This window comes from Ceratotherium simum, chromosome 4 (genome assembly GCF_057802395.1).
Source record: "Ceratotherium simum simum isolate JZ-2026a chromosome 4, ASM5780239v1, whole genome shotgun sequence".
In the NCBI taxonomy this organism is placed as follows: Eukaryota; Metazoa; Chordata; class Mammalia; order Perissodactyla; family Rhinocerotidae; genus Ceratotherium; species Ceratotherium simum.
This window is the reverse complement of record NC_141903.1, coordinates 18,753,388-18,778,983: the sequence shown is the minus strand read 5'-3', so window position 1 is coordinate 18,778,983 and position 25,596 is coordinate 18,753,388. Positions and strand designations below refer to the sequence as shown.

The 25,596-nt window shown below is 39.8% G+C and overlaps 1 protein-coding gene across 3 annotated transcripts in view; it reads left to right on the top strand.

Moving 5' to 3' along the window:
- The first annotated feature begins 691 nt into the window (after positions 1-691).
- Positions 692-25,596, top strand: part of TTC1 (tetratricopeptide repeat domain 1) — a 44,921-nt gene continuing 20,016 nt past the window's right edge. Inside the window, exons 1-4 of one of the 3 annotated variants that reach the window (XM_014786136.2) lie at positions 692-746; positions 1,806-2,164; positions 22,738-22,798; positions 24,266-24,378. In XM_014786136.2, the coding sequence (XP_014641622.1) occupies positions 1,838-2,164; positions 22,738-22,798; positions 24,266-24,378 (501 nt within the window). In that variant the 5' untranslated portion in view covers positions 692-746; positions 1,806-1,837. Of the gene's footprint in view, positions 747-786; positions 911-1,805; positions 2,165-22,737; positions 22,799-24,265; positions 24,379-25,596 lie in introns of those variants that run through there. The other 2 variants (XM_087429480.1, XM_087429481.1) reach the window with 2 other exon arrangements.

Sequence of the window (25,596 nt, the reverse complement as noted above, 5' to 3'; positions counted from 1 at the left end):
ACCTGTCAATATGTACTGTATTAGAAATTAGAACTGAAAAAATTTTTATATTTATTTATTAATTCCTTTAAGATGACAATACACCCATTATATGCTAACATAAATAATCTTTTTATAAATAACTATATTTTCCAAAACAAAAAATATATATAGTAAGAAGAGTGGCATTGTTCTACATTTTTGCAAATCTCTGGCTTAATAGAAGACAGTTGGATTCTTATAGCTCCTTCTGCATTCAATCCATTGCGCTATCACATGATACATAGCCTCTGGAAAACTCCACTGTACATTCATGATAGAAGGAGTACGGAAAAGGCAAATAGCAACTTAGTATTATGAAAATGATCTTGATCTAGTGCTAGACTCCTTGAAAGGCACAATTTGAGAACCATTTTTGGACAAGGTTTATGCTTCGGGATTCCTCTATACGTTGGTAGCATGAGAGAGGTCAGAGTGAAGGAGTAGAAAGAACACCATAGAAACAGCCTTTCATTTTCCGTTTCTCTCCTGTGCTGAGTAACGCGTTCTCGCCGTAACCCAACATGGCAACCGTCACTCATATTTCATGCCGTACAATGACGTCACACAGCGACAGCGATGACTGTCCCCGAGGTTTCCACTACATTTCCCAGGATGCTTTGTCAACAGCGACGCCATAGGTCGGCGCTGACGGAAGTGCACTTGACCGAGCGGAAGTAGAGGGTATCAGAGGTTAGGAAGGTGAGGACGAGAGGAATGGTGAAGCTGTGAGTAGCCGCCTGGGTTTGTCCCCTTGGCTGTGAGGGACGTGGCTAGAGGACGAACTGTTGGGAAGCGCGGGGTGGCCCCTCGTTAACCCTGGGGCCGCAAACTCCTGCGTACTTCAAATAGACCTGAGCGCGGGGAGAAACAAAACATAGCTGTGGAAGCGGTATCTCCGTGTTAAGATCTTGCTGTTTTAAGTTTTCTTGGGACGAGCTGGGGCGAATTCGGGCTCTTGTCGCGACACAAGGGTCGTTGGCGTGATTTTGCTGCGACCAGAGGGGCGGGCTGCTGACGGTCTGACTCAGCTTCTACAGCAGTGGTACTCAATTGGCTAGGTAGAATCACCTAGGATGCCTTTTTAAAAATACAGATGCCCTGGCCCGACGCCAGGCCAGTAAATCAGAATCTGTGGAGGATAAGATCTGGGCAGCAGTACTTGCTAAAGCGCCCCAAGTGTTGTGTTGTGCAGCCAGGGTTGAGAACCACTCTTTTAGTGCCTGATTCTGACCCCCACGCGGCTCCTGATTAGGACCAACTGCGTCAGGGCTCGCCTTCCACTGTAACCTACGTGGGCTCTACCACACGCGTTTGGGTGAAGTTGGGGATCGCTATTTTGGCACGGCTTGCATTTTCAGCTCCACCAGAAACTCTTTCTTGAGCTTCGTGTGGTGGTGCTGGAAACACAGGCCATAGTTTCTTATTTACAATCTGGCTATTCATTCTGAATAAAGATTAAAGTTGCTTCATTTTTCTTGCATTGTTTTAGCTTATGCCTATTTTTTTCCTGCCCCGACAAAATGCGGGCAGTGGAAAGTGGAAGAGTCACATTAAAATCGGTCTCTTTTGCTGCTTATAAGAAGCTCTGAAAGGGGTATTATTAGTTAAATGCCGCTGGCATTATTTATGGGCTTATGATAACTTATTTTATTTTAATAATGAATTCTGATGAAAAGAGATTAGAGTGTGTTTTGGGCTTTGATGCAGCAGTTTGTTTAGGTGTGATAGGTAGAATTTTCTTTATATGTAAGCACCATTACCTAACATGTTTTCTCTTTTCCCAGAGTTTCAGCTTCACGTCCCTCACTGATTCGGCATGGGGGACAAGTCAGAACACTGTAGGATTCCAGAGGATCTGTTCAATGATTTGAAAGTTACAGATCCCCAGGAAGCAGCATGCGCTAGCCCTTCGGTTTCTAATCCCAAAGATCACCATTCCCAGAGCAAGCTGCTCGAGGATGTTGAGACGCATCCCCAGGAGGACCAGGAAGAAGAGGAGTGCTTTCATGACACCAACACCTCATTTGAGGAGGAGCCAGGAGTGGACAAGGTTGAGAACAAACCTGATGATGTGAATGCCTCTGAACTAGATGAAGAATACTTAATAGAACTGGAGAAAAACATGCCAGATGAAGAGAAACAGGTAAATATTTTATTTATTGTGCCTGGTCTGCCACATAAACTGCTTTTTAAAGTAAACAAATGTGGCTGATACTGTATCAGACCACGTCATTTGTGGTGAAGAGTAACTTGCCCACCTGTGTCCTTATTGCTTTAACACTGATGAATCTGAGATAAATCAATAACATGACAGGGAAGCATTGAGGGTGTCTGCTTAGCAAAGAAATTTCTAGTTCTGTGAACTTTGAGTTCTTCTGTTCATTTTGTGTAATTATTTTCTGACATGTATATGTAACTGTTAGCTTTTTTTATGACTTTATCTATGGTTGTCTGCTGAAATTCCTGTAATGGACATTTTTTGTCAGACTTGAGAATTATAGTATGCTGCCTGTTTGTGTTAATCCCTTGTTAGCAAAAAATGACTGCCTGAATATCCTGGTGGTGGTTTGGTTACGGAGGGCAGTGCCTGGGGCCTGTATCATTTACATACTGTTCTCCAGGAACAGAATTGTGTATGATTGTAGCTCTCCTTTGTTAAGCACCTATAATGTGCCAGCCACTGAGCTTAGAATGTTACTTGTTTTCATTTAATCTTCACAACACACCTATGAGACAAACTGTTAGCCTTCTCCATAAGAGCACAGGGGTTAGGGTGGTAAAGTAACTTGCCCAAGATCAAACACCTACTAAATGGCAGAACTGATTCTCAAATCCAGATCTGTTTGATTCCAAAGCCAAAGTATAATAAAGAAGTTAATAAACAAAAACAGCTGTCTTCCTACAAAGCAGATACACTAATGAAATGTACACTTTCCTGCTGCTTTGCCCCTGGGCCACATCCTTAACTGGGCAAGCCTTCACTTTTGGAGACAGGAGTCTTGGTGTACTCCACATATCCTTCTTTCTGATCTCATAAGTAATGTTATCTGAAGAGCTACCGTAATATCTGAGTTTGCGAAGAACTTGAATGAGATTTGTAGCTTATGCCTCTGATCTGAGATCTCTGTTCTGCCTCACTGAACCGGTTATGATAGATTGGTAACGGGCTGAGATAATACATGTGCAGTGTAACAGTGGGCATGGGGAGGTGGCGTGAGGTAGGGAGGAGCATCTTCTGTTTGTCTCTCCGTAGGCACTTTTCATTATCAAATCTCTTGGTTTTAACTTGCATGAGCTAGCTTTTGTGCTAGTGTGTGCTGCCAGAAGAGGAGGATAAAGGGCAAAAATGAGCCAAGTTCATAAACTACCTCAGCAGAAATGGCTCAGAAAATTACATCAAGTACTATTCGATAACATTAGGGAAATGATTTTCCAGAAAGTGAGTGAGTGGTTCATCTTTCATATCACTGATACAGGCTTTTTAGAAACATTGATTAAACATCTGTGTTAAAATGTTAGCAATGCTTTACTGATACCTTAACGTATTTTGCTCTGATATCATAGTGCATTTTCTACAGTGCCATCAGTTTGACAGTTGAGTGGTTTGGCTCAAAGTGTTACGTACTCTGCTCCCCATTCCCAATTTAGTAAAATTTATTTTGTGTGTCCTTGCTGGGAAATCATATTTTAAGTTCTATAAATATTTAAAATAATTATTTTTATTGCCTGTAAATTGAACATTCGAAAATAGCACAATACTTTTTAAACTTTTTTCCTTCCTTTTAAAAATTGAGATATAATTTACATATAGTGAAACTGTTTAAGTTCTAATGTGTACAGTTCAATGAGTTTCAACAACTGTATACATCTGTGTAACTCACACCCCTATCAAGGTGCAGAACATTTCCATCATGCCAGAAACTCTCCTTGTGATTCACCACTCATTCCTTCTCCACCCCCACTCACCCAGGGAACCACTCGTCTGATTCCTGTCCCATAGGTTGTTTTTTTCCTGTTCCAGACTTTCATATAAATATAATCGCTTTTATTTATTTATTTTTTTGTGAGGACGATCAGCCCTGAGCTAACATCCGTGCTAATCCTCCTCTTTTTGCTGAGGAAGACCGGCTCTGAGCTAATGTCTATTGCCAATCCTTCTCCTTTTTTTTCCCCAAAGCCCCAGTAGATAGTTGTATGTCATAGTTGCACATTTTTCTAGTTGCTGTATGTGGGACGCGGCCTCAGCATGGCCGCAGAAGCGGTGCGTCGGTGCCCGTCTGGGATCTGAACCCGGGCTGCCAGTAGCGGAGCGTGCGCACTTAACCACTAAGCCATGGGGCCGGCCCAAATAATCGCTTTTAAAATATAAACATTTTCTATTAGTTTGTATTTTGTGTATCAACTATGTGTTTTCGTAGCTTAATTTGAAAATTTATAGCAATATCTCATAGAAATAACATGCTGCAGTAGTAGCCATTGTTGCTTTATAGAAATGTAAACCATTAACTGGACCGGAAGGAAACAACCTATGAGAGTGCAGCCTGCCTTTAGCTAATTGTGGTACTACCCTATTAGCTATTTTTATGCTGTTTTGATAAATATCTTTGTGAAATTATTAGGAAACCAGCAAAACAGATGAAGAAATGTCTCTTCGCTGCACATATTGTTTGGTTTTATATGTCATTGGGAACAGGATATCTTTAAATTTGATTCTTTTAAAATAGAGAAAGTTCAGATAATTCAACAACAGAAAAAATAAACACAAATGGCCAAAAAATGTGGCCTCACTGATAATTATTAAATGCAAATTAAAACATTGTCTCATCTGTCAGATCAGAACATTGATCTGATGTTGGCAAGAAGAGGACATAGGAACTGATGTACTAATATTGGGAATTTAAATTGCCACGTCATGTCTATGGGATACAGGTATCAAATTTTTATATAAACATTTCTTTAGACTAGGGCTATCCATAGAACCTTCTGCAAAGAGGGAATGTTCTGTATCTGCACTGTCCAGTACGATCGCCACTGGCCATCACTACCACATTATAACAGTCATCTGGCAATTGAACGTTTGAAATGTGGCTGGTGCAGCTGAGGAACTGAATTTTTTTAATTTTTAATTTTAGTTAATTTAAATAGTCACGTGTGGCTAGGACTACCATATTGGACAGCACAGCTTTAAACCTCTGATACTCTTCCAGTCCTTTATTTTAAGGAAGTTATCAAGACGTGAACAGATGTATATATAAAGATGTGTTGCAGCATCATTCATAGTTTTGGAAAACTAGAAATAATGTTGAACGGAGGGTATTATTTTAAACATTTTTGGCATATTTATACAGTAGTGTACAGTGCAGTAATTAAAAAGAAAGAGGTAAATTTTAGTACTGACATGGAAAAATGCCTGTAATGTAATGTTAAATGAATTAAGCAGGTGTGATAATATGATTTGTAATAAGAAATATATATTTGGTGTTTGTCAAGTTCCTGGCACAGAGTTCCTAAAACGCTTGGAATTTCCTAAGTGATGGGAGACAAAGGTGTGTTTTGTTATTCATGAGAAGCCCTTTGCAGCCGCACCTGAGTTAATGTTAATGTTAATGAGGTGACTTGTGGAAAGCCCCTAAGGGTGAGACCTAGTTGTCAGAGTTTGGAGCTTTCAGCCCCACCCCACCTCCACCATCTAGAAGATGTACGACAATGGCATACAACTCTCTACTGGGGCTTTAGGGAGAAAAAAGGACGAAGATTGGCAACAGATGTTAGCTCAGGGCCACTCTTCCTCAAAAAAAAAAAAAAACAAAGATGCTTATAGTATTGGGACCTTTAGAATATACTGCATTGTAGTGGTATTGATCCTGTAAGAGAATCACGTTTTACGGGCTACTTGTCACAAAGGAATTTTTGGTCCTCATGTATAAATTCCCTGGGTAATTCTTACGCACACGGTAAAGCTTGAGGACCACTGGCATGGGGCCTTGCACGTAGCCTTCCTTCATTCGATAGATGTTAGATGAAGACTATGGTTCTCTCTCTCCTGAGGGCCAGTAATTGGTCTTACAAGTTACAGAGATTTTTATCTCATTCATTTATTCAAGAAATATTTGCTTTTCTTCCACATGACAGGCATTGTTTCAGGCCCTTAGGGATACAGTAGTTAACAAGACAGAGGTTTCTCTTCTCTCATAGATATATTATAGTTGGGAGGTATGAAAAAAATGCTAAGAGGAAGTGATGAAGGGATGGGGTTTGGAAGGATGACTAGGGAGGTGGCATTTCAGCAAAGACTTGGAGGGAAAAAGGAGTCAAATGTGTGCCAATCTGAGAGGTTAACGTTGCAGACAAGGGGAGCAGTTAGTATAGAGGCCCTAAGGTAGCTGCAAGCTTGGTGTACTCTTGGTGTGCAAGGAATGGAAGGGCCAGTAGCTGGAGCATAGTGATTGAGGAAGAGAGTGGGGTGATGAAGTAAGTGAGGGTCCGATCATGGAACACTTTGTGAGCCAGGGTAAGAAATTTGAAGTTTATTCCAAGTGCAGTGGGCAACAGATGGGTAATTTAAGCCAGAGGAGAGATGGAAATTATTTATATTTTATTAAAGAGTATTCTGGTGGTCGTGCAGAGAATGAAAGGGGCAAGGGGCACGAGTGGAACATTGAGACCAATTAGAGCCTAATGCAGTAACCTGGGCAAAGATGATAGTAGCTTGAACTGGATCAAGTGAAGAGAAGTGAATGATTTCAAGATACATTTGGAGGTAGAGTTGACAGAACGAACTGGTGGGTTCACTTGGGAGGCTGGAGTGAGAAATGAGCATGATTCCTTGGCTTCAGCTACTGGGTGGATGGTGATGCCCTTTACAGATATGGAGAGGATGGAGGAACTTTGAGTTTGTCAGGGGTCTGGTGATTTAATTCTTTCCGGCAAATGAAAAGGTTTTTTTATTTGTAAGCCAAAATGCAAATTTAGTCTTTTTAATGGGTTTGCCAGATATTCGTTTACAAATAGATACATTTAAATAAGGGATGCAAAAGTCTTGTGCTTGGTGAACAGGGACTCAGAGCACATGGTTTCTGGGATTTTTAAAACATTTTTCTTAGGCTCTGAAAATGTAAAGATTCTTCTTCCCTTTAAGGCTGTTTTATCTTTTTTTTTTTTTTTTTTTTAAGGATTTTGCCTTTTATTTATTTATTTTTTTGACGTTTTCACCCTGTAGGCTTTTTGTGTGTGTGTGTGTGTGAGGAAGATCGGCCCTGAGCTAACATCTGCCAATCTTCCTCTTTTTGCTGAGGAAGACTGACCCTGGCCTAACATCCATGCCCATCTTCCTCCACTTTATATGGGACGCCGCCACAGCATGGCCTGACAAGCAGTGCATCGGTGCGCGCCCGGGGTCTGAACTGGCAAACCCCGGGCCACTGCAGCGGACTGCACTCACTTAACCGCCTGTGCCACCCGGCCGGCCCCAAGGCTGTTTTATCTTCAAGTAGGAACCATTGTTGAAGTATTGGTTTAGAACAGAGGTTCTGTTATCAGTCCTTTTCCTCTGTCTCTCATTTTTCCTAAATCCCACATTACTTAATCCTTTTGATTTTCATGTTTCTGCTACCTCATTGCATTATTTTCATAATCTTGTCGATGTTGTTGTAACAGTGGGCATGTTTACAGGGAACATTCTCTTGGTTGCAGCCAGAAAGTTTTCAGTAACTTTTCTATAGTGGCTGCATATTCTGTTAACCTCATGAGAAAACCCTTTCTGGTTTGTCGTTTACTTTTTATTTCATGTCTAATGGGCGTCCTTTTGGTTTTTTTGTTTTATAATTTTTATTTTATTTTATTTTTTCCCCCAAAGCCCCTGTAGATAGTTGTATGTCATAGCTGCACATCCTTCTAGTTGCTGTATGTGGGACACGGCCTCAGCATGGCCGGAGAAGCGGTGCGTCAGTGTGCGCCCGGGATCCCAACCCGGGCCGCCAGCAGCGGAGCGCGTGCACTTAACCGCCAAGCCACGGGGCCAGCCCCATGGGCGTCCTTTTGAACTAAGATTGCCACATTTAATTTCTTAGAGTTTACCAGTATTAGTTTAAATGAATGCTGTTCAAAGTGATAAATAAAATCCTAGAATTTAAGAACTGGAAGGGACCTTAGATTTCTTATCCTGAGTTTAAACCAGGGGAAATAAGGGTTGTTTACTCCAGAACATTTAGAAGTTAGTGGGATGCTAAAGTGGCATTCAGTGTTTCCTGTATTTATTAACAAGGATCACTTTATGTACATCAGTGAGTCACAAACTTTATTGTGCCTAAGAATCACAGGAAACTCATGAACCATGCAAAGCCGTGAGACCTGTCTGATACCATAGACTTGTGAGGTGCCAGCCAGGAATCTGCGTTGTTAACAAGCATCCCCAGGTCATTTTGATATAGGTAGAACTGTGGCCACACTTTGGGAGACAGCCAGATTGACACAGACGACCAAGCTTCTGTTAACCTAAAAATAAAGAGCCAAAATGAGAGGCAGTGAGGCGTTTATTTTGGGATCAAAGAATTGCAAGTCAGGGAACACAGATTCAGGTAGTAACCCAAATAGTGTCCCTATTACAGGAGAGGGGCTCAGGGTTTCTGTGGGAAAAAGGGAGGAAGATGAGGTAAGTTGTATTCAAGAGTTCATTGGTGCTAGATGAGGTAAGGCTGGGTTTGTACTTCATAGATTGATTTGAGATTTGGTCATCAGGCACAAGGCTAGACTGGCACGTCATTGATTGGTTAGTGATTTGGCCATCAGCAAAGTCCAGTTCCATCCGTCCTTACAGATAGGGTATTCTTGTCCTTACTGACTTCTTGGAATGTGGGTGGTTTGGTCCAGTTTAGAAGATGTAGAATACAAGACATGCAAGGCAATTCCTCTGAAATGGCTGCTCCTGCTCTATTTTAGTATGGCTCCACTCATGTCATCTTTCACACTTCCAAAACAAGAAGTATTGACCTAACCAGTATACTGCCTGCATCCAACATCAGAATAGTTTACTAACAGGATGTTTTCTTTTACCCTCATCTGTGTACAAGGTCTAAAAAAAGCTTGTGGGGCAGAATTTAAGCAGTACAGAAATAAGGAAATTTATCTCTACTAAATTGAGTTTTGGGAAATAGAATTTTCTGAGTTAAGAAGCAAGGAAATATTTCCAAGATTAATTCCTTAAGATCAGTCATCTTTCCTCAGACTTACAGAGTCAGGTTCTAACTACAGCTGAAGTCCAGAGATCTTCCCTCAGGACTCCCTAGAGGGCCTCTGAAAATGGCTGTGGAAAGAACCACCGAACAACAACCGTGTCTGTATGTGTAAAGCAAATGATGTCTGATTTCAAAGAAAAGAAAACTGAAACTTTTGTTTCCTTTCTAGTGATAAAGAGCTCCCTTCAGATTAATTTATAGGACTGGTGTCCCTAGCCCTTTCCATGGATAGTTTTCTCATCCCACCTAGACAGGACTGAAGCAGAAAGTTTCCTTGCATGTGCCTCTGTTTTCCAGCCCTTTAGCAAGTATGTAGCTTTTTTTAACCCTCCTTTTTACCAAGAGGTAATTGATCTCTGGGTACTGTGCTTGCCTTAAAAGTTTGTGCCAAGTTTTATTTTGTAGCAAGTTACTTTGCAAACCTGCAGGGGGAAGCAAAGAACTGCTGATGGATTTACAGTATGGAAATTATCTTGCTGGTGTGAATTTCTTGGTTTTCTCCCTGTTGTCTGTTAAGCACACGCTCACTGCAGGATTATTTAATTGAGTATTAATGCAGGTTTTTATCATTTAATAATGATAGAAGGGATATACACTTGTAAGCTCTAAGTCAAGTGTGTTTATGTTGTATTCACTGAGCTACGGTATAGGGAATATTCCTAGTCAGCCACTGCATTGAGAGGGTCTCTGGTGGAGAGTGGTTGTTTTGTTATTAATAAGGAAATAGAGGAGCACCTTCTGACGCTTTTGCCAAGTTACACCAAGATTTAAAGTTGTATCAAGGCCAGCCCTGATGGCCTAGTGGTTAAAGTTTGGTGTGCTCCACTTCGGTGGCCCGGGTTCAGTTCGTGGGCGTGGAACCACACCACTCGTCTGTCAGTAGCCATGCTGTGATGGCGGCTCACGTAGAAGGACTAGAAGGACTTAGAACTAGACTATGCAACCACGTACTGGGGCTTTGGGAGGGGAAAAAAAAAGAGAGGAAGCTTGGCAACAGATGTTAGCTCAGGGCACTCTTTCTCAGCAAAAAAAATAATAAAGTTGTATCCGCTGGAGTTCTTTAGGATTTCGCGTCCCAGTTAGAAGGCCATTCCTCACACTGAGGTTCAAGACGAATTCACATATGTTTTCTTCTAGGACTTGTATGGTTTCACTTTTTACATTTAGATCTCCAGTCCACTTAGAATTATTCATGTGTATGGTGTGACATATAGATCTAATTTTATCTTTTTCCAGATGACTACCCAGTAGGCCCAGCACCATTTTTAAAAGTCCATCTTTGCCTGAGAGATCTAGCTAAATTTTAACATCAACTAAGACCAAGTTTGTATCCTTTTCCAAATGCTCACCTTTACCTGTTTGTCTGATTATCATTTAAAACCTAATTTAGTTTATGGTGGCATCATTTATCAAAACAAAGAACCTTATTTAGATGCGGATTAGATCACCATTTGGAGATTTGGGTGGTGATGAAATTTAAAAATAACTGGAGAATTGATTAGTTTAAATCAATCTCAATGTGCTGTTGAGATGATTTTCTGCGATGTATTTCAGAGTTCTTTCATCTTTAAGAAAGTACAGTTCCCCATGTCATGTGAAATTGTTACCCTGTGATCCAAGAAAATATTCCCTGGAAAATAGAATAAAATAAAAAATCTTGAGCATCCCTATGTTTGTGAGGGCAAAGAATAGATTTTAAACACTTGCAAATTGAATTGGTCCATCTGCAAGGAATCCATTTTGCTAACTCAGTGGAAAATGGCCTTGGATTAACTATAGAAGAACAACCTAAGACCTGCAGTGCAAGCCCCTGATTTAGTGAGGTAGAGGTTTATTTTTAACAGAGGCCTCAAAATGACTGTAGATTGGATCTCTGGGACTGGATGACATGTTCTGGAGCAGCGTCATCCTCTTTTCAAGTGCCCTCATTCTTGGTAGCAAGGGAATTAAAAATTACTTTTTCTTTAGGACTATGAAGCATGTTACCTCTGGTGCTGCTTAGCTTTTTACAGCGGTTCCTGTGCCTTACTCAATTACTTCTCTCTGCAAAGAATTCTTCATTTCCACACTTGTGGAAGACAATATACTCTTGTGGTTCAAAGCTTGAAAGGTTAGACAGATCTGTCCTAGTTCCATCATTTAACTTGGTGTAAAGCGGGGTAATAATAGTACCTATCTCATAAAGTTGTTGTAAGGATGAAATGACTAGCACACGTAAAAGCAATCAGAAAGTGTTAGTTACAGCTATTAAGTCGAAATTCAACCTTAGTGTAGACAGTAAAATACTTACGTGTTTGGAACCTCTAAGATCTCTTAAAAGTCATTTTGGACACATTTCCCCCAAAGCGACAGGCATAAATCTGCAATTTTTGGAGGTATGCTAACCTCAGTTAATTATCCATAAATTATCCTTCAAGTTAATTTATGAGGAACAAATTGAATGTTTGGCTGGGGATGTGGGGGTGGGGGTGACAGAGTAGGGATTAAGAATTTGGAGGGAACACATGGGAAGCTTCTGGCAATTTGTTCTCTTTCTTAATTCATCTGAGTAGTAGTTATGCGGATGTATATTTTACAACAGTGGGTTAAGCTGTACTTTGTTTTGTGTGTATTTCTCCTTGTATATTTCTAATTTTATCAATTTCTTGTTTCTTTTTTTTGTGAGGAAGACTAGCCCTGAGCTAACATCCGATGCCAACCCTCCTCTTTTTTTACTGAGGAAGATTGTCCCTGGGCCAACAGCTGTGCCCATCTTCCTCTACTTTATACGGGACACCACCACAGCATGGCTAAACAAGCGGTGCGTCAGTGCGTACCCGGGATCCGAACCTGCGAACCCTGGGCCACTGCAGTGGAGCGCACACACCTAACCACTATGCCACTGGGCTGGCCCCTAATTCTATCAATTTCTGATAGCGGAATATTGAAATCTCTAACAGTTGATGTTGGATTGTCTATTTCTCCTTTGAATTCTGTCATTTTTTCTTTATATATTTTATAACTGCTCTTAGGTACGTGTATAACTATTATATTTTTTTGATTTATTGACCTTTTTATCATCATAAAGTATCCTTTTTTTGTCTCTAGTAATATTTCTTGCTTTAAAGCCTATTTTATCTATTACTATAGGCACTGCTGTAGACTGTTTTCATCCCCCCAAAATTTATGTGTTGAAAACTAACTCCCAATGTGATGGTATTAAGAGATGGAACCTTTGGGAAGTGATTAGGTCGTGACCGTGGAGCCCTCGTGAGTGGGATTCGTGCCCTAATCAGAGACTGAAGAGAGCTCCCTGGACCATTCTGTAATGTGAGGTTGTAGCTAGAAGATCCTTATGAACCGGGAAGCAGGCTTTCACCAGATGCTGAATCTGCCCTCACCTTGGCCTTGGAGTTCCTAGCTTCCAGAACTGTGAGAAATAAATGTTTCTTGGTTATAAGACACCCAGGCTATGGTACTTTTGTGAAGAGTACTTTTTGTGAGTACTTTTGTGGAGAGTACCACCTCTTATGGTTACTGTTTGCATGGTATGTTTTTTTCATCTTTTTACTTTCAACCTATTTGTGTCTTTGAATCTAGACTGTGTCTTATAGACAGCATATGGTTGGATCTTCTTAAATCCAGTCTGACGATCTCTGCTGTTTGATTGGGGTGTTTAGTCCATTCACATTTGATGTGTTTAGTGATATGTTTGAATTTACATCAGCCATTTTGTCTTTTACATGTCTCATGTCTTTTTTATTCCTGTTTATAACTTTTACTGCCTTCTTTTGTGTTAGATCATTTTTTTCAGTGTCCCATTTTAATATTTCTAACTTTTTAACTGTTTCTTAAGTTTTCTTAGTGGTTGTTATATGGATTACATTATGCATCTTATTACAGTCTACTTTAGTTTAATGCTATGTAATTCCAGTAAAATATAGAGATTTGGCTTCAGTATAGCTCCATTTCCTCTCTGCTCTTTTTTTTTTGTGTGAGGAAGATCAGCCCTGAGCTAACATCTGCCAATCCTCCTCCTTTTGCTGAAGAAGACTGGCCTGGCCCTGGGCTAACATCCATGCCCATCTTCCTCCACTTTATATGGGACACCGCCACAGCATGGCTTGACAAGCGGTGCGTCGGTGCGTGCCCGGGATCTGAACCAGCGAATCCTGGGTCGCTGCAGCGGAGCGTGCGTACTTAACCGCTTGCACCACCAGACCGGCCCCCTCCTCTCCACTCTTTTGTGCTACCATTTTCATACACATTATATCAATATATGCTGTAAACACAACCATATAGTGTCATAATTGCTATCTTATATAATCTTTTTGTCTTTCAAAGAAATCAAGAGAAGAGAGAAAATAATATGTTTATAGAGCCCTTTTCTGTATTTACCATTCCTAATGCTGTTCATTTCTTCATGTAGATTTGAGTTATCATCTGGTGTCATTTCCTTTCAGTCCAGAGGGTTTCCTTTAGTATGTCTTGTAAGGCAGGTTTGGCAGCAGCAAATTCTCTCTGTCTTTACCTGTAAATACCTTTATTTTGCCTTCATTTTGAGGTATGGTTTTGCTGAATATCTAATTCTTGGTTGACAGTTTTTTTCTTTCACCATTTTGAATATGTCGTTACATTGCCTCTGGCCTCCATTGTTTCTGGTGAGAAATCAGGTATTAATAGTTTTGTTTTTCCACTATACCTGACAAGTTGTTTTTTTCTCTTGTTGCTTTCAGATTTTGTCTTTGTCTTTGCTTTTCTGGTGTCTCTAGGTATAGATCTATGTACTTGGAGTTCACTAAACTTCTTGGATCTCTTTTTTTTGTTGTTGTTTTCCACTTTTAACTGCATGCTTATGTTGAATTATTTTTTTCAGTTATTTTATTGAAATCATAAAGGTTTATAACATTGGGTTATTTTGAGTGTACACATTATTGATTTCTGTATAGACTGCATTTGGATCTTTAGATTAACATTTTTCATCAAAATTTTAAAAATATTTCTTAAATACTGTTCTGTCCGTTTCTCTCTTCTCTTCTTCTGGGACTCCTGTCGCATATATTGTGAGGACTTGGTTCATTTTGTTTCCATCTTTTTTCTGCTCTCAGTCCTTCAGATTGGATGTCTCTTGCTCTAACTTCAAGTTTACTTATTTTGCATGCCAATTCAAATCTGCTGTTGAGCCCCTCTTTGAATTTTTCTTTTTAATTATTGAACTTTTTGACTTTTTTTGTTTTTTAATCATTGTCATCATGCTCTCATTTAAGTCTTTAAACACAATTTCCTTTAGTTCTTTGAACATTTTTATTTGTAGCTGCTTTCAAGGCTTGGCTAGATCTAACATCTGTGGATACTCAGATGTCTCTATTGACTGCTTTTTTTTCCCTGATGTGGGTCAAACTTTTCTGTCTCTTTGCATCTCTTATAATTTTTTGTTGAAACTGGACATTTTAAGCAATATTGTAGCAACTCTGGATTCTGACCTCTTCTCCTCCCCCCCAATTATTTATGTTGTTGCTCTTTAGTCTGTTTACTTGTTTGTTTAGTAGTTTACCTGGACTTAAGCTGTGTGATCCATTTCCCTTGGGGTATGTGGCCACTGGTGGCTCTGCTTAGTTTTGTTTTTGTCCTTTTCTTGTTTTTGTGTTTAAGTCAGGCTTTCTTGGGGTGGCTCCTGTTTCTGCATAGCTTAGTGGTCAGCCAGCAACTGTGGATTTAGAAGTGTATTGCATGGGCCGGCCCTGTGGCTTGGTGGTTAAGTGCGCGTGCTGCGATGCTGGTGGCCCGGGTTCGGATCCCGGGCGTGCATCGAGGCACCACTTCTCCGTTCATCCTGAGGCCGAGTCCCGCATACAGCAACTAGAAGGATGTGCAGCTACGACATACAACTATCCACTGGGGCTTTGGGGGGAAAAAATAAAATAAATAAAATCTTTAAAAAAAAAAAAAAAAAAGAAGTGTATTGCAAGTTTAGGCAGTGTTCAAGTCTGCCCCAGCTGGACCCTCTTGTGTTTCCACAGCACGTGTGCAGAGGCTCCTGATAGGACAAGGATTTGTGAATAGCTTCAGCCCTCTCTATTCTTCCCAAGCATGGACACCATCTCCAGTCAGCCAGGGATATTTGAAACACCTCTATGACTGTCTCTTCTTATATCTCTCTGTTACATTTCTCTCTGGTCCGTGGGTCCCTTGTTTGTGCAACCAGAACTGCAACCATAGATTAGTAGAACCTCTGACCATCCCCATTTGCTTGCCACTCAGATTGCTACTTACTACTGACAACACCACTGGGCATGGATCGTTCCGCCTTCTGCTCCAAATCAAGTCAGCCTTCTCCAGCAGTGAAATGGCTGGTTATTCACAGCCTACCTTGCTGTGTTAGAAGTACCATGTCAAATGCTGGGAGGAAGAAGGGGAGCAGTCCTTAGCAAGTATGGCACAGATTTCCGTGGTTATTTCCTGAAGTCAGTAGTTTTTCATGAATAAGTGTTACTCACTTTGTTGTAAGCCTTTAGTCAGTTTCCAGGACACTGAAATGGTGGTTGTTTATTTGTCCAGTTTTATAGCTGCTTTTAGGTTAGCGGATTTGGCAAGCTCCTCACTTCACCACATCAGAAGTCCCACCTAGGATTGAGTTTTGAACTGTGTAAATATTTTACACATTCAAATATTAAAATTAGATCAGAAAGTATGAGGAAAAAATTAAGCCTTAAAAGGAATTGCAAACAGAAGCAAATTAATGTAACTATATCAAATTGATTACATAGAGAAGATATTTCCGGCAACTTGGACACAGTACTCTGGCTATACCCCTAGTAGGATAGGTTCTAAAGTCAGAAAGAACTGCAGTGAAATCTTGAACTCTACGTAGTAGGTTCATTATAGATAGTGATATTCTTATAGTAATTTTGAAACTTTTTTGTTTATTGTAGGATAGAAAAAATGAGTAACTATATTGCTGTTATTGGGAACCAGAGTTTTCACTGTGGAAGAAGGTGAGGAAGAATCCTGTGGCGTTCACTTGAATATATACAAGATTTCATTTGTGTGTATTCCTTGACTCATGAGATTTTTATTTTGTTTTTTTCTTTTTTTTAAGATGTATTTCCTGTTTTTCTTCACTGAGAGTGCCTAAAAGCAGGGACTCCCTAGTAACAGTGAACATTCTAGCACCCAGATCGTGGTTTCTAAATACCATTCCCCACTAAAAGGATCTAGGATTCCTTGGAGAAATGGCTGATCCCAGGTTCTGGGGCAGGCAGAGTACCAACTATTGCACCTGGAATGTAATGTACACCTGCAGCGAAGTCCACCCCTAGGAGGACAGACCAAGGCAAAAGCCCATGCAGATCCTGGAAGTGGGCTAGGGAGACTTAGGCAAGAAATCCTGGAGCTTGGTCTAAAAGGGCCCCATGGGAGGAAGGGTGCCGTCAGAAGAGGGCCTTGACAGGGGCCCCTCTGCCCAGTCTAAAGGCAGTGTTCTACAACCCATGAAACTAGTAAAGGGTTAACATTCCAAAATTTTTGCAATGCTTTTATTGTCATTTTTTTATTAACCTGTGAGGCAGAATTGAATTCCCAAATTAGAGATGTTATGTACAGTCTGCATTCAAAGGAAGATCACATGGGGAAGGAAGTGAAAGGTGGCCCTAGGGTGGAGATGTGGTTTGTACTAGACTTTGAAAACAGGAAAATTTGGTTTAGGTTTTGGAAGGAAGATATGGAAGAGAAACAAGGGCATTCCAAGGTGGGGATGCATTAGCAAAAGAATGGAATAAAGAGTAAGCGTGGTGAGTTTTGAGAGACAATAAAAAGATCAGACTGGAAGAGAGGACTTGTGTTGGTAGTGACAGAAGATAAGGTTGAGTAGGTTGCAATAGAAGTTTGATGTACTGTTAAGAACAAAAAACTTCTGAACTTTTATTTTCTTACCTGTGAAATGGGTAGTTAAATACTTCCATGCCCACCTCTCAGAATTGTCCTGAAAAGCAAGTGAGCTAATGTGTGTGACAACAGATTTTAAGCAGTGAAATGCTATACTGGTATAGGTTATATTGAACTTTGAATACCAGGCTGGAAAGTTTGCAGTTGTGGTAATAACTGTTGAAATAAGCTCCATTCATCAAGGGCATTGTCTCTTTAGGATTTTCCTTGACAGTTCCTGTGATGATTTACAATGCAGAATGATGTCACTATTTCCCCCTGAGTTTTTGGTGATGAGGAGGAGTACTGAGTAAAGAGACCTGTAAAATTTTTTTGGTTCCTTTTCTTATGGATATATCGTTCTAGAGCAGATGATTCCCTGTGAGGCCTGTCTGGAATGTGTTAAAAGGCATTGTGGAGGCACGTGAGAGGGCTCTTAACCACGTTAGACCAGAACCTGGACAGATTTGCACCTGATGCTGGAGAATATCAGCATTATCAGCCTATTTATCTGTGAATGTGCTTGGCACTTGGCATGCTAAGTAAGACTTGTACATGATATAATCTGTCCTTGGGTTCCAGTAACATTACACAGTACACGTGCCATCCTTTAGAGAAAGAGTATGTTCCGGCAGCAGAATAAACCCTAGTCTTTGTACTGAGATCCAGTTAGTCTGTTGGCGCAGCTGGGCAATAGTGCAGCTTTCTCCTCAAGGTGCTATTTTTAGCTGTTACCAAGGAGATGTTCAGCATGATATTGATAATTGCATTAATCCTCAATTTACACAGTCTGTGGAAGCAGCAGCTCTTTTCCAGTGTTTACTGCTTAATGAGTCACTGAGTTGTGATTTATCAGCCGAAAAAATAAAATGCCTTCTTTAGAATAATTGGCCTTAGAATTATGTTCTGGAGCCCTTCCCTGTGCCAGTGCAACTTTTAGTCCTAGTTATAAAGACATTGTAAGCTTTTCTCGGGCTGACTGCTCGGGCTGGGCCTTATCAGTAATTCCTTCTGGTGTATCTTGGATCTAGGCTTTGCCCATTGGGATCTTAATGTTGTAAATTTACCAAAGAATGATTAAACTCCTAAAACACACACACACGCTTCACAAGAGCCTGATTGATCTGGCAGGCTGTGTGATTCATCTGTGTTCATAGAACATTCCTGATGAGTTGGCACTGGAGAACAGATTTTAGGTCAGAAAGTAGCTTGAAATTAGAGTTAAAGCAGAGGACACTGCAAGTTCTTAAAGGATGAACCTTAAATTCTAATAACTTGATGAGCTGCCTTTCTCTAAAGAATTTTTGTTCTTGAAATAACTTTTTTTAATATATTAAAGACCTTTAAGACCTGCGATGCATTTATTCATATGATCGTATAATTTTCTCTTTTAACTTATGCTACCTTGCGTTAATATATTTTCTAATGTGAAACCAACTTTTCATTTCACTGTTAGAACTTTATTGGCCAGTGATGCATGGTGTGTGTGTGAGAATTTAAAATTGATTGAATGAAATTCACTAATATTTATAGGGTTTTGATTTTACCTTAATTGAAATTGTTTTATAATTTTATTATTTTATTTTTTATTTTTCTTATACCTCCTTCACTCTTTTCTCTTACCCCCACCCCCTGCCTCTGGCAACTACCAATCTGTTCTCTGTATCTATGAGCTTGGTTATTATTATTTTTTTTAAGATTCCACGTGTAAGAGAGATCATACAGTATTTGTCTTTCTCTGACTGACATAGTTCACTTAGCATAATGCCCTCCCTGTCCATCCATGTTGTCACAAATGGCAAGATCTCATTCTTTTTTATGGCTGAATAATATTCCAGTGTGTGTGCATGTGCACCACAATTTTTTTTTTTTTTTTTGGTGAGGAAGATTGGCCCTGGGCTAACATCTGTGCCAATCTTCCTCTGTTTTTTGTATGTGGGATGCTGCCACAGCATGGCTTGATGATGTCCATCAATGGACACTTAGGTTGTTTCCGTAGCTTGGCTATTAGAAGTAATGCTGCAAAGGACATGGTGGTGCATGTATCTTTTCAAGTTAATGTTTTCATTTTCTTTGTATAAATTCCCAGAAGTAGAATTGCTGGATCATATAGTAGTTCTATTTTTAACTTTTTAAGGAAGCTTCATACAATTTTCCTTAGTGGCTGTACCAATTTACATTCCCACCAACAGTGCAACAAGAGCTCACTTATCTCCACATCATCACCAACACTTGTTATTTCTTGTCTTATTTATAATAGCCATTCTAACAAGTATGAGGTGATAATCTCATTGTAGTTTCAATTTGCATTTCCCTGATGATTAATGCTGTTGAACATCTTTTCATGTACCTGTTGGCTATCTGTATATCTTCTTTGGAAAAATATCTATTCAGATCTTCTGCCTAGTTTTTAATCTGATTGGGTTTTTGTTGGTTTGTTTGTGTTTGGTTTTGGGTTTTTATTTATTTTTTTTGGTGAGGAAGATCAGCCCTGAGCTAACATCCACGCTAATCCTCCTCGTTTTGCTGAGGAAGACCAGCTCTGAGCTAACATCTATTGCCAATCCTCCTCCTTTTTTTTTTCTCTGCCCAAAGCCCCAGTAGATAGTTGTATGTCATAGCTGCACATCCTTCTAGTTGCTGTTTGTGGGATGCGGCCTCAGCATGGCCGGAGAAGCGGTGCGTCGGTGCATGCCCAGGATCTGAACCTGGGCCGCCAGTAGCGGAGCGCGCGCACTTAACCGCTAAGCCACGGGGCCGGCCCTGGTCTTGGGTTTTTTTGCTATTAAGTTGTATGAGTTCTTTATATATATTTTGGATATTAACCGCTTATTGGATATATGATTTGCAAATACTTTCTCCAATTCAGTAGGTTCCCTTTTCATTTTGTTAATGATTTCCTTTGCTGTGCAGAAGCTTTTTAATTTGATGTAGTCCCACTTGTTTATTTTTGCTTTTATTTTCTTTGCTTTCAGTGTCAGATTCAGAAAATCATCACCAAGACCTATGTCAAGGAGCTTACCGCCTATGTTTTTTTCTAGGAGTTTTATGGTTTCAGGTCTTATGTTGAAGTCTTTAATCCATTTTGAGTTAATTTTTGTGTATGGTTTAAGATAGTGGTCCAGTTTCATTCTTTTGCACATGGCTGTCCAGTTTTCCCAACACCATTTATTGAAGAGACAGTCCTTTCCCCATTGTATCTGCCTGGCTCCTTTGTCGTAAATTAATTGGCCATATATGCGTGGGTTTATTTCTGGGCTCTCTATTCTGCTCCACTGATCTATTTGTCTGTTTTTATGCCAATACCATACTGTTTTAATTACTATAGTTTTGTAATATAGCTTGAAACCATGGAGCATGATGCCTCCAGCTTTGTTCTTCTTCTGCAAGGTTGCTTTGGCTATTCAGGGTTGAAATAACTTTTAACTGGATTTGTTATGGGGTTTTCTTAGATTCCAGCATCCAACCACTCTTCTCATTTGGAGGAATTCTCTTGTGTTGTAATCTTGTTGAGTGGCAGTACCCCATGTCCCTCCCTCCATTCTCTGACAGCCAATGCATGTGACCTACGCTTAGCTCGTTGGATGCTTCCGACTAAGACTTTAAATCTGGACCCAGGCAAGTAAAAAGGAATGGTTAGGATTTATTTGCTACTGTTACAGCCCTGTCTTGGCCAGACTCTTCCACTAAAAGACACTTAATGCTTTCTTGCTTCTTGACTTAACAAAGCTGCCTTGAGTCCTGCCTGTTATCTAAGCCTATATTTTAGGCCTCTGACTGATTCTGTGAGCCCTCAGTATCTATCTTTCTAGTAAATCTGTCCTTCTAAAATTTTTTGCCTAAGATGGACAGTCTTTTTGCTTGCATCCAAAAACCCAAACCAATACAATAGAGAACATTACAATCCCAGCACCTTCCTCCTGGGTAGTACTAAGTAAATGTGGCCACATTGTTATATTTTGATACCCACCACCACCACTCATTTTATTTTATTTTATTTATTTATTTATTTGTGAGGAGGACCAGCCCTAAGCTAACATTTGATGCCAGTCCTCCCCTTTTTTCCAGAGGAAGACTGGCCCTGCACTAACATCCATGCCCATCTTCCTCTACTTTATATGGAATGCCGCCACAGCATGGCTTAACAAGCGGTGTGTCTGTGCGCGCCCAGGATCTGAACCTGTGAACCCCGGGCCGCCGCAGCGGAGCACGCGCACTTAACCGCTGCGCCACCGGGTGGCCCCTCATTTTATTTTTTCTGTATTCCTTTAGGATAGCTCTTCTTCAGATATGTTGTATCTTAAAATGAATTATTATTGTGTCTGCTGTACATCTGGCACATAGTAGATACCATAAATATTAGATTAAATTTATACCTACCTTTTCGTTTCTTTACTGAGATTCATCACGTGCTCTGTTTCATCCAGAGGATAATAGTAGGGCATTTGGGAAGCCCCCTGGTCTCTTTAGCATATTTACAAATCTTCAGAGAGAAAATATTTCTACTTGGGTTCCTAATCTTAGAGTATAATTGTTTAGACTCCAGGCTTCCCCTGTGCATGAAATTCCCTGCTAACTGTATTTCCTCCCTTTGAAGTTTTTGTTTAGTCAGAAGCTTCAAGAATGAAGAAAGAGATTTTTGAAAATTCTGTTTTTTTGTTTTTTTTTTTTTAAAAAGCAGTGCGAAACGGTGGCAGGCAGCAACCACTTCTGCCAGTTCTGCTTGTGCCGACCATATTGCTAAGATGTTCAGGGCTGGAGGCACACAGGAGCTCAGCAGGTGTCATCTTTGCTCTGCAGAATGACATTCACTCTGCCTTTGAGTCTGATGGGTGCTTAGCCATCTGTGAATTGCTGAGTTGTTAGAAGAAGCTAAGAAAAGAGAGATTTATTTACCTGGGTCTCTTCAAATTTCCCTATGTTAGCCTGCTAACAGTATACTGCCCTGACCCTGCAGACAAGGCTCATCCCCCATAATGAGCACTCTGCCGGCATGCTGTATGTCTCCTGCATGTCACAAACCACAATTGTAGCTAAATAAGTATTAAATTACTTATTTTACAGAAAAATAATAGCTCATATTTATTAAGCCCTTATTTGCCAATCACTGTATTGGGAGCTTTACATACATTATCACATTAATCCATAAAACTATTAAAGCCTCATATTTTAGAAGAAGAAACTAAGACTCAGAAAGATCTGAAACTTGTCCAAGATCATGCAGTTAATAAAGAGCAGATCCAAAATTTGAATTTACAATGGTATGCATACCAGTGGGTATGTTGTTTAGTTTCGTTTTGAGTAAATAGAAATTAAATGACACCTTAATTACCATTCCGTGGAAAAGATAGAAACATAGAAAACCTAGATTTTGTGTTTTAAACATCAAGAATGAGATTAATAATTAACCAAATGGTCATGTGTTTTTCTCTGTATCTGTTTGAGATTTAGATAAAACTGACCCAGTTCTCAGAAGTCAAGTTGCGGCCTATTAAATAGCCTAATGTGTAAAGAAAGCTGACTTTTTTGTTCACCTATAATAATATTGTGAGAAATTGTGTAATTCTCTGATCTCTTCCAGAAAAGAAGAGAAGAGAGCACTAAACTAAAGGAGGAGGGAAATGAGCAGTTTAAGAAAGGAGGTAAGATACCTATTTCAGCACTAATGTCTGGTCATCTTGACTCATTCTTTTTTGGAGTCTGTGCAGACACACCAAGAAATATTTGGAAACAACTAGCAAACCTAAACTGCTAATAGTGCAGTATTGCCTTCCAGCACCTTGGAATTTTGTTTTTTTACCAGGCCCAAATCGTTCCCAGCTAACAGTGACCAATTACCATGTGTCTCTTGGCGTAGGCATAGTTTTTCTTTTCTGTAATCCACTATCTATATATCCAGGAATTAGGAGGACACACTCTTCAGCTATTGCTTTGGAAAACTCTAGCCTGGGTGTTGAAAGGCTGTTTGCTGCATTGCTGTAAAAGCAGGGTCCCCTTCCTCATTTGCAGCACTGCTGTGAAACCTGACCCGATGGTTTCAGCGTGGCCTAGGGAGGTACTTTGCTTGTACTTTGGTTGCTCTTTCATGTGCCTTTTTCTTTGGATGCCTTACGTAGAGAGATGCTCTTCATGTGCTTCTGCATTTCTTACATTTGCTTAGGAGTAAGTTGGGTTCATTCTGATAATTTGGGGGAACTATTTGATCTTTTAATTGCCTTCTGTCGCATCTCCAAGTGTATATGCTTTAGAAATCCAGGAGTAGTGACATTTTCCTCTAGCTATTTTCAGGTTTAAATTTTTTTTTCTTATATCCTGGCTTAGCAATCATCACTTCTTTTTTTCGAAGAGAACTAATGGTTCTGATTTTTTTTTTTTTTTTTTTTGGTGAGAAGATTAGCCCTGAGCTAACATCTCCTGCCAATTTCCTCTCTTTGCTGAAGAAGATTGGCCCTGAGCTAACGTCTGTGCCCATCTTCCTCAATTTTATATGTGGGACACTTGCCACAGCGTGGCTTGAGCAGTACATAGGTCCGTGCCTGGGATCCGAACCCGTGAACCCCGGGGCTGCTGAAGCGTAGCACACGAATGGTTCTAATATTGAAAGCGTATATCTTTGTATTTTAGTATTAAATATTTTAAACCTGAGAAAGGAGGGAATAAGCAATTTTCTTTTAGTACCCTGATGATAATTCTGTGTGGCAATGAGTATATAAACTTATTTTTCTCTTTTAAGGTCTTTAGTCAACTACTGATTTTTACATTACTACTTTAGCTCCATAAAATGTCCCTCCAAACATTTCACGGAAGCAGTTTTAGCCAGGTTGACTCTATTAAAGCACGATATCTTTAATGAAAATATATACATAGAATTTTTGTCTTCATCCTGGGCCGTTAATCCCAGGCCTCAGTCTCTTTCATCTGTCCAGTTCCTTAATCCCCTTTCAAAACTCCTTACTAAATCAATAAGTCAAATGAAAGCTGAGCATAAAGAGCATTCTTTTAGAGACATTTGTCCTGTGAATGGAAAGCTGTGCATTCTGAGATCCTGTGGAGTACTGTAATATCAGGAATAAAGTCGTAACGACCTCTCATCTTTACCTCATCCTCAGATTATATAGAAGCTGAAAGTTCTTATAGTCAAGCCCTTCAGATGTGCCCATCCTGCTTCCAGAAAGACAGGTCTATTCTGTTCTCAAATAGAGCTGCTGCAAGGATGAAACAGGTATGTATCTTGGACCTTTTCTATTTAAGAAGCACATGAACTTGCAGTGTTTTCATAGAGTTTCTTCTCCAAAAACTAGTGTAGGGGCTTAAAGTTGCTGCCTCCCTTTTCCTGCCCATATGTTTCCCTGATATAAAGGGCACAGGGAGGATAGAAAAATGTTTTGAAAAACTTGAGTCAGATTATTGTTATCATGCCTCATTAAAGTGCTGAGTGAACACTTTCGTGGAAGGAAGGCTGGCAAAGTTTCCACCAAACTAGGGTAGGTTAATGAAGCAAAGGGCCAAGTAATGCATGTCCTAGAATAGCCACAGGTGCTTATTTTAGGCCACTGGAATTCTAGATGGAGACTCAAAGAGACGGGAACACTGATTAAAAATCTGAACTTCAAGATGCTTATTCCTAAGACTCTGCTTTTTCTGTTGAAAGTGGAGACACTGGGAGAAAAGTCCAACAGCTGGGATGAGAGTTGCCCCTAAACGCAAAATAGATGTCAGGGAAAGTTCAGAAGCATTTCATATTTCCAAAGGGTTAGGAACCCAGTATAGCAGCGTGAATGTAGAGTAGACAAGAGTGCAATTATATTTGTTTTGTACTATGTTGGTATTAAAAGTTAGATTTGTTGTTGATTTGTATGATATTCCTATTTAGTCAACATAGTAGTTTCACTGGATTGAAATGAGAGTTTTGAAAAAAATAATACTACTTGTTTAACTATGGCTACTTATATCCAAAATGCAAAGAGTAGGTTGTTTAACATTCCTTTAAGCAACCACGAAGCAGGCTCAAGATTGAGTGAAGTGGTTTTTTGTTTGTTTGTTTGTTTAGATCAGGTATCTACATCATTTTGTCTTTGATGTTGCCTGAAATTCGCTAGTGCCTCTACCAGAGTCACTTTACATGATCAGGTGTTTTGTTTTGGCAGGGGGCTGGTTCTTGAATGCTTGGACATGCAGGAAGGTTTTTTTATTTTTTTAAACTCAAACTTGTATGTTTTATTATTGGATTCAGTCTCCAAGGTGAAGTATTTTTAGAGTGATTCACATGGCATAGGAGAAGAAATAATTGTAGAGTATACACACAGACATTTTGTATTAGGAGAAATGAAGCAATTGTTTCAAGTTTATTTAGAACGGATATTCATTAATATATTCTGTCATCAATCAGAATTCACACCTACCAGTTTTTACACTTAGCTGGAAAATTCTGATCTTTTGC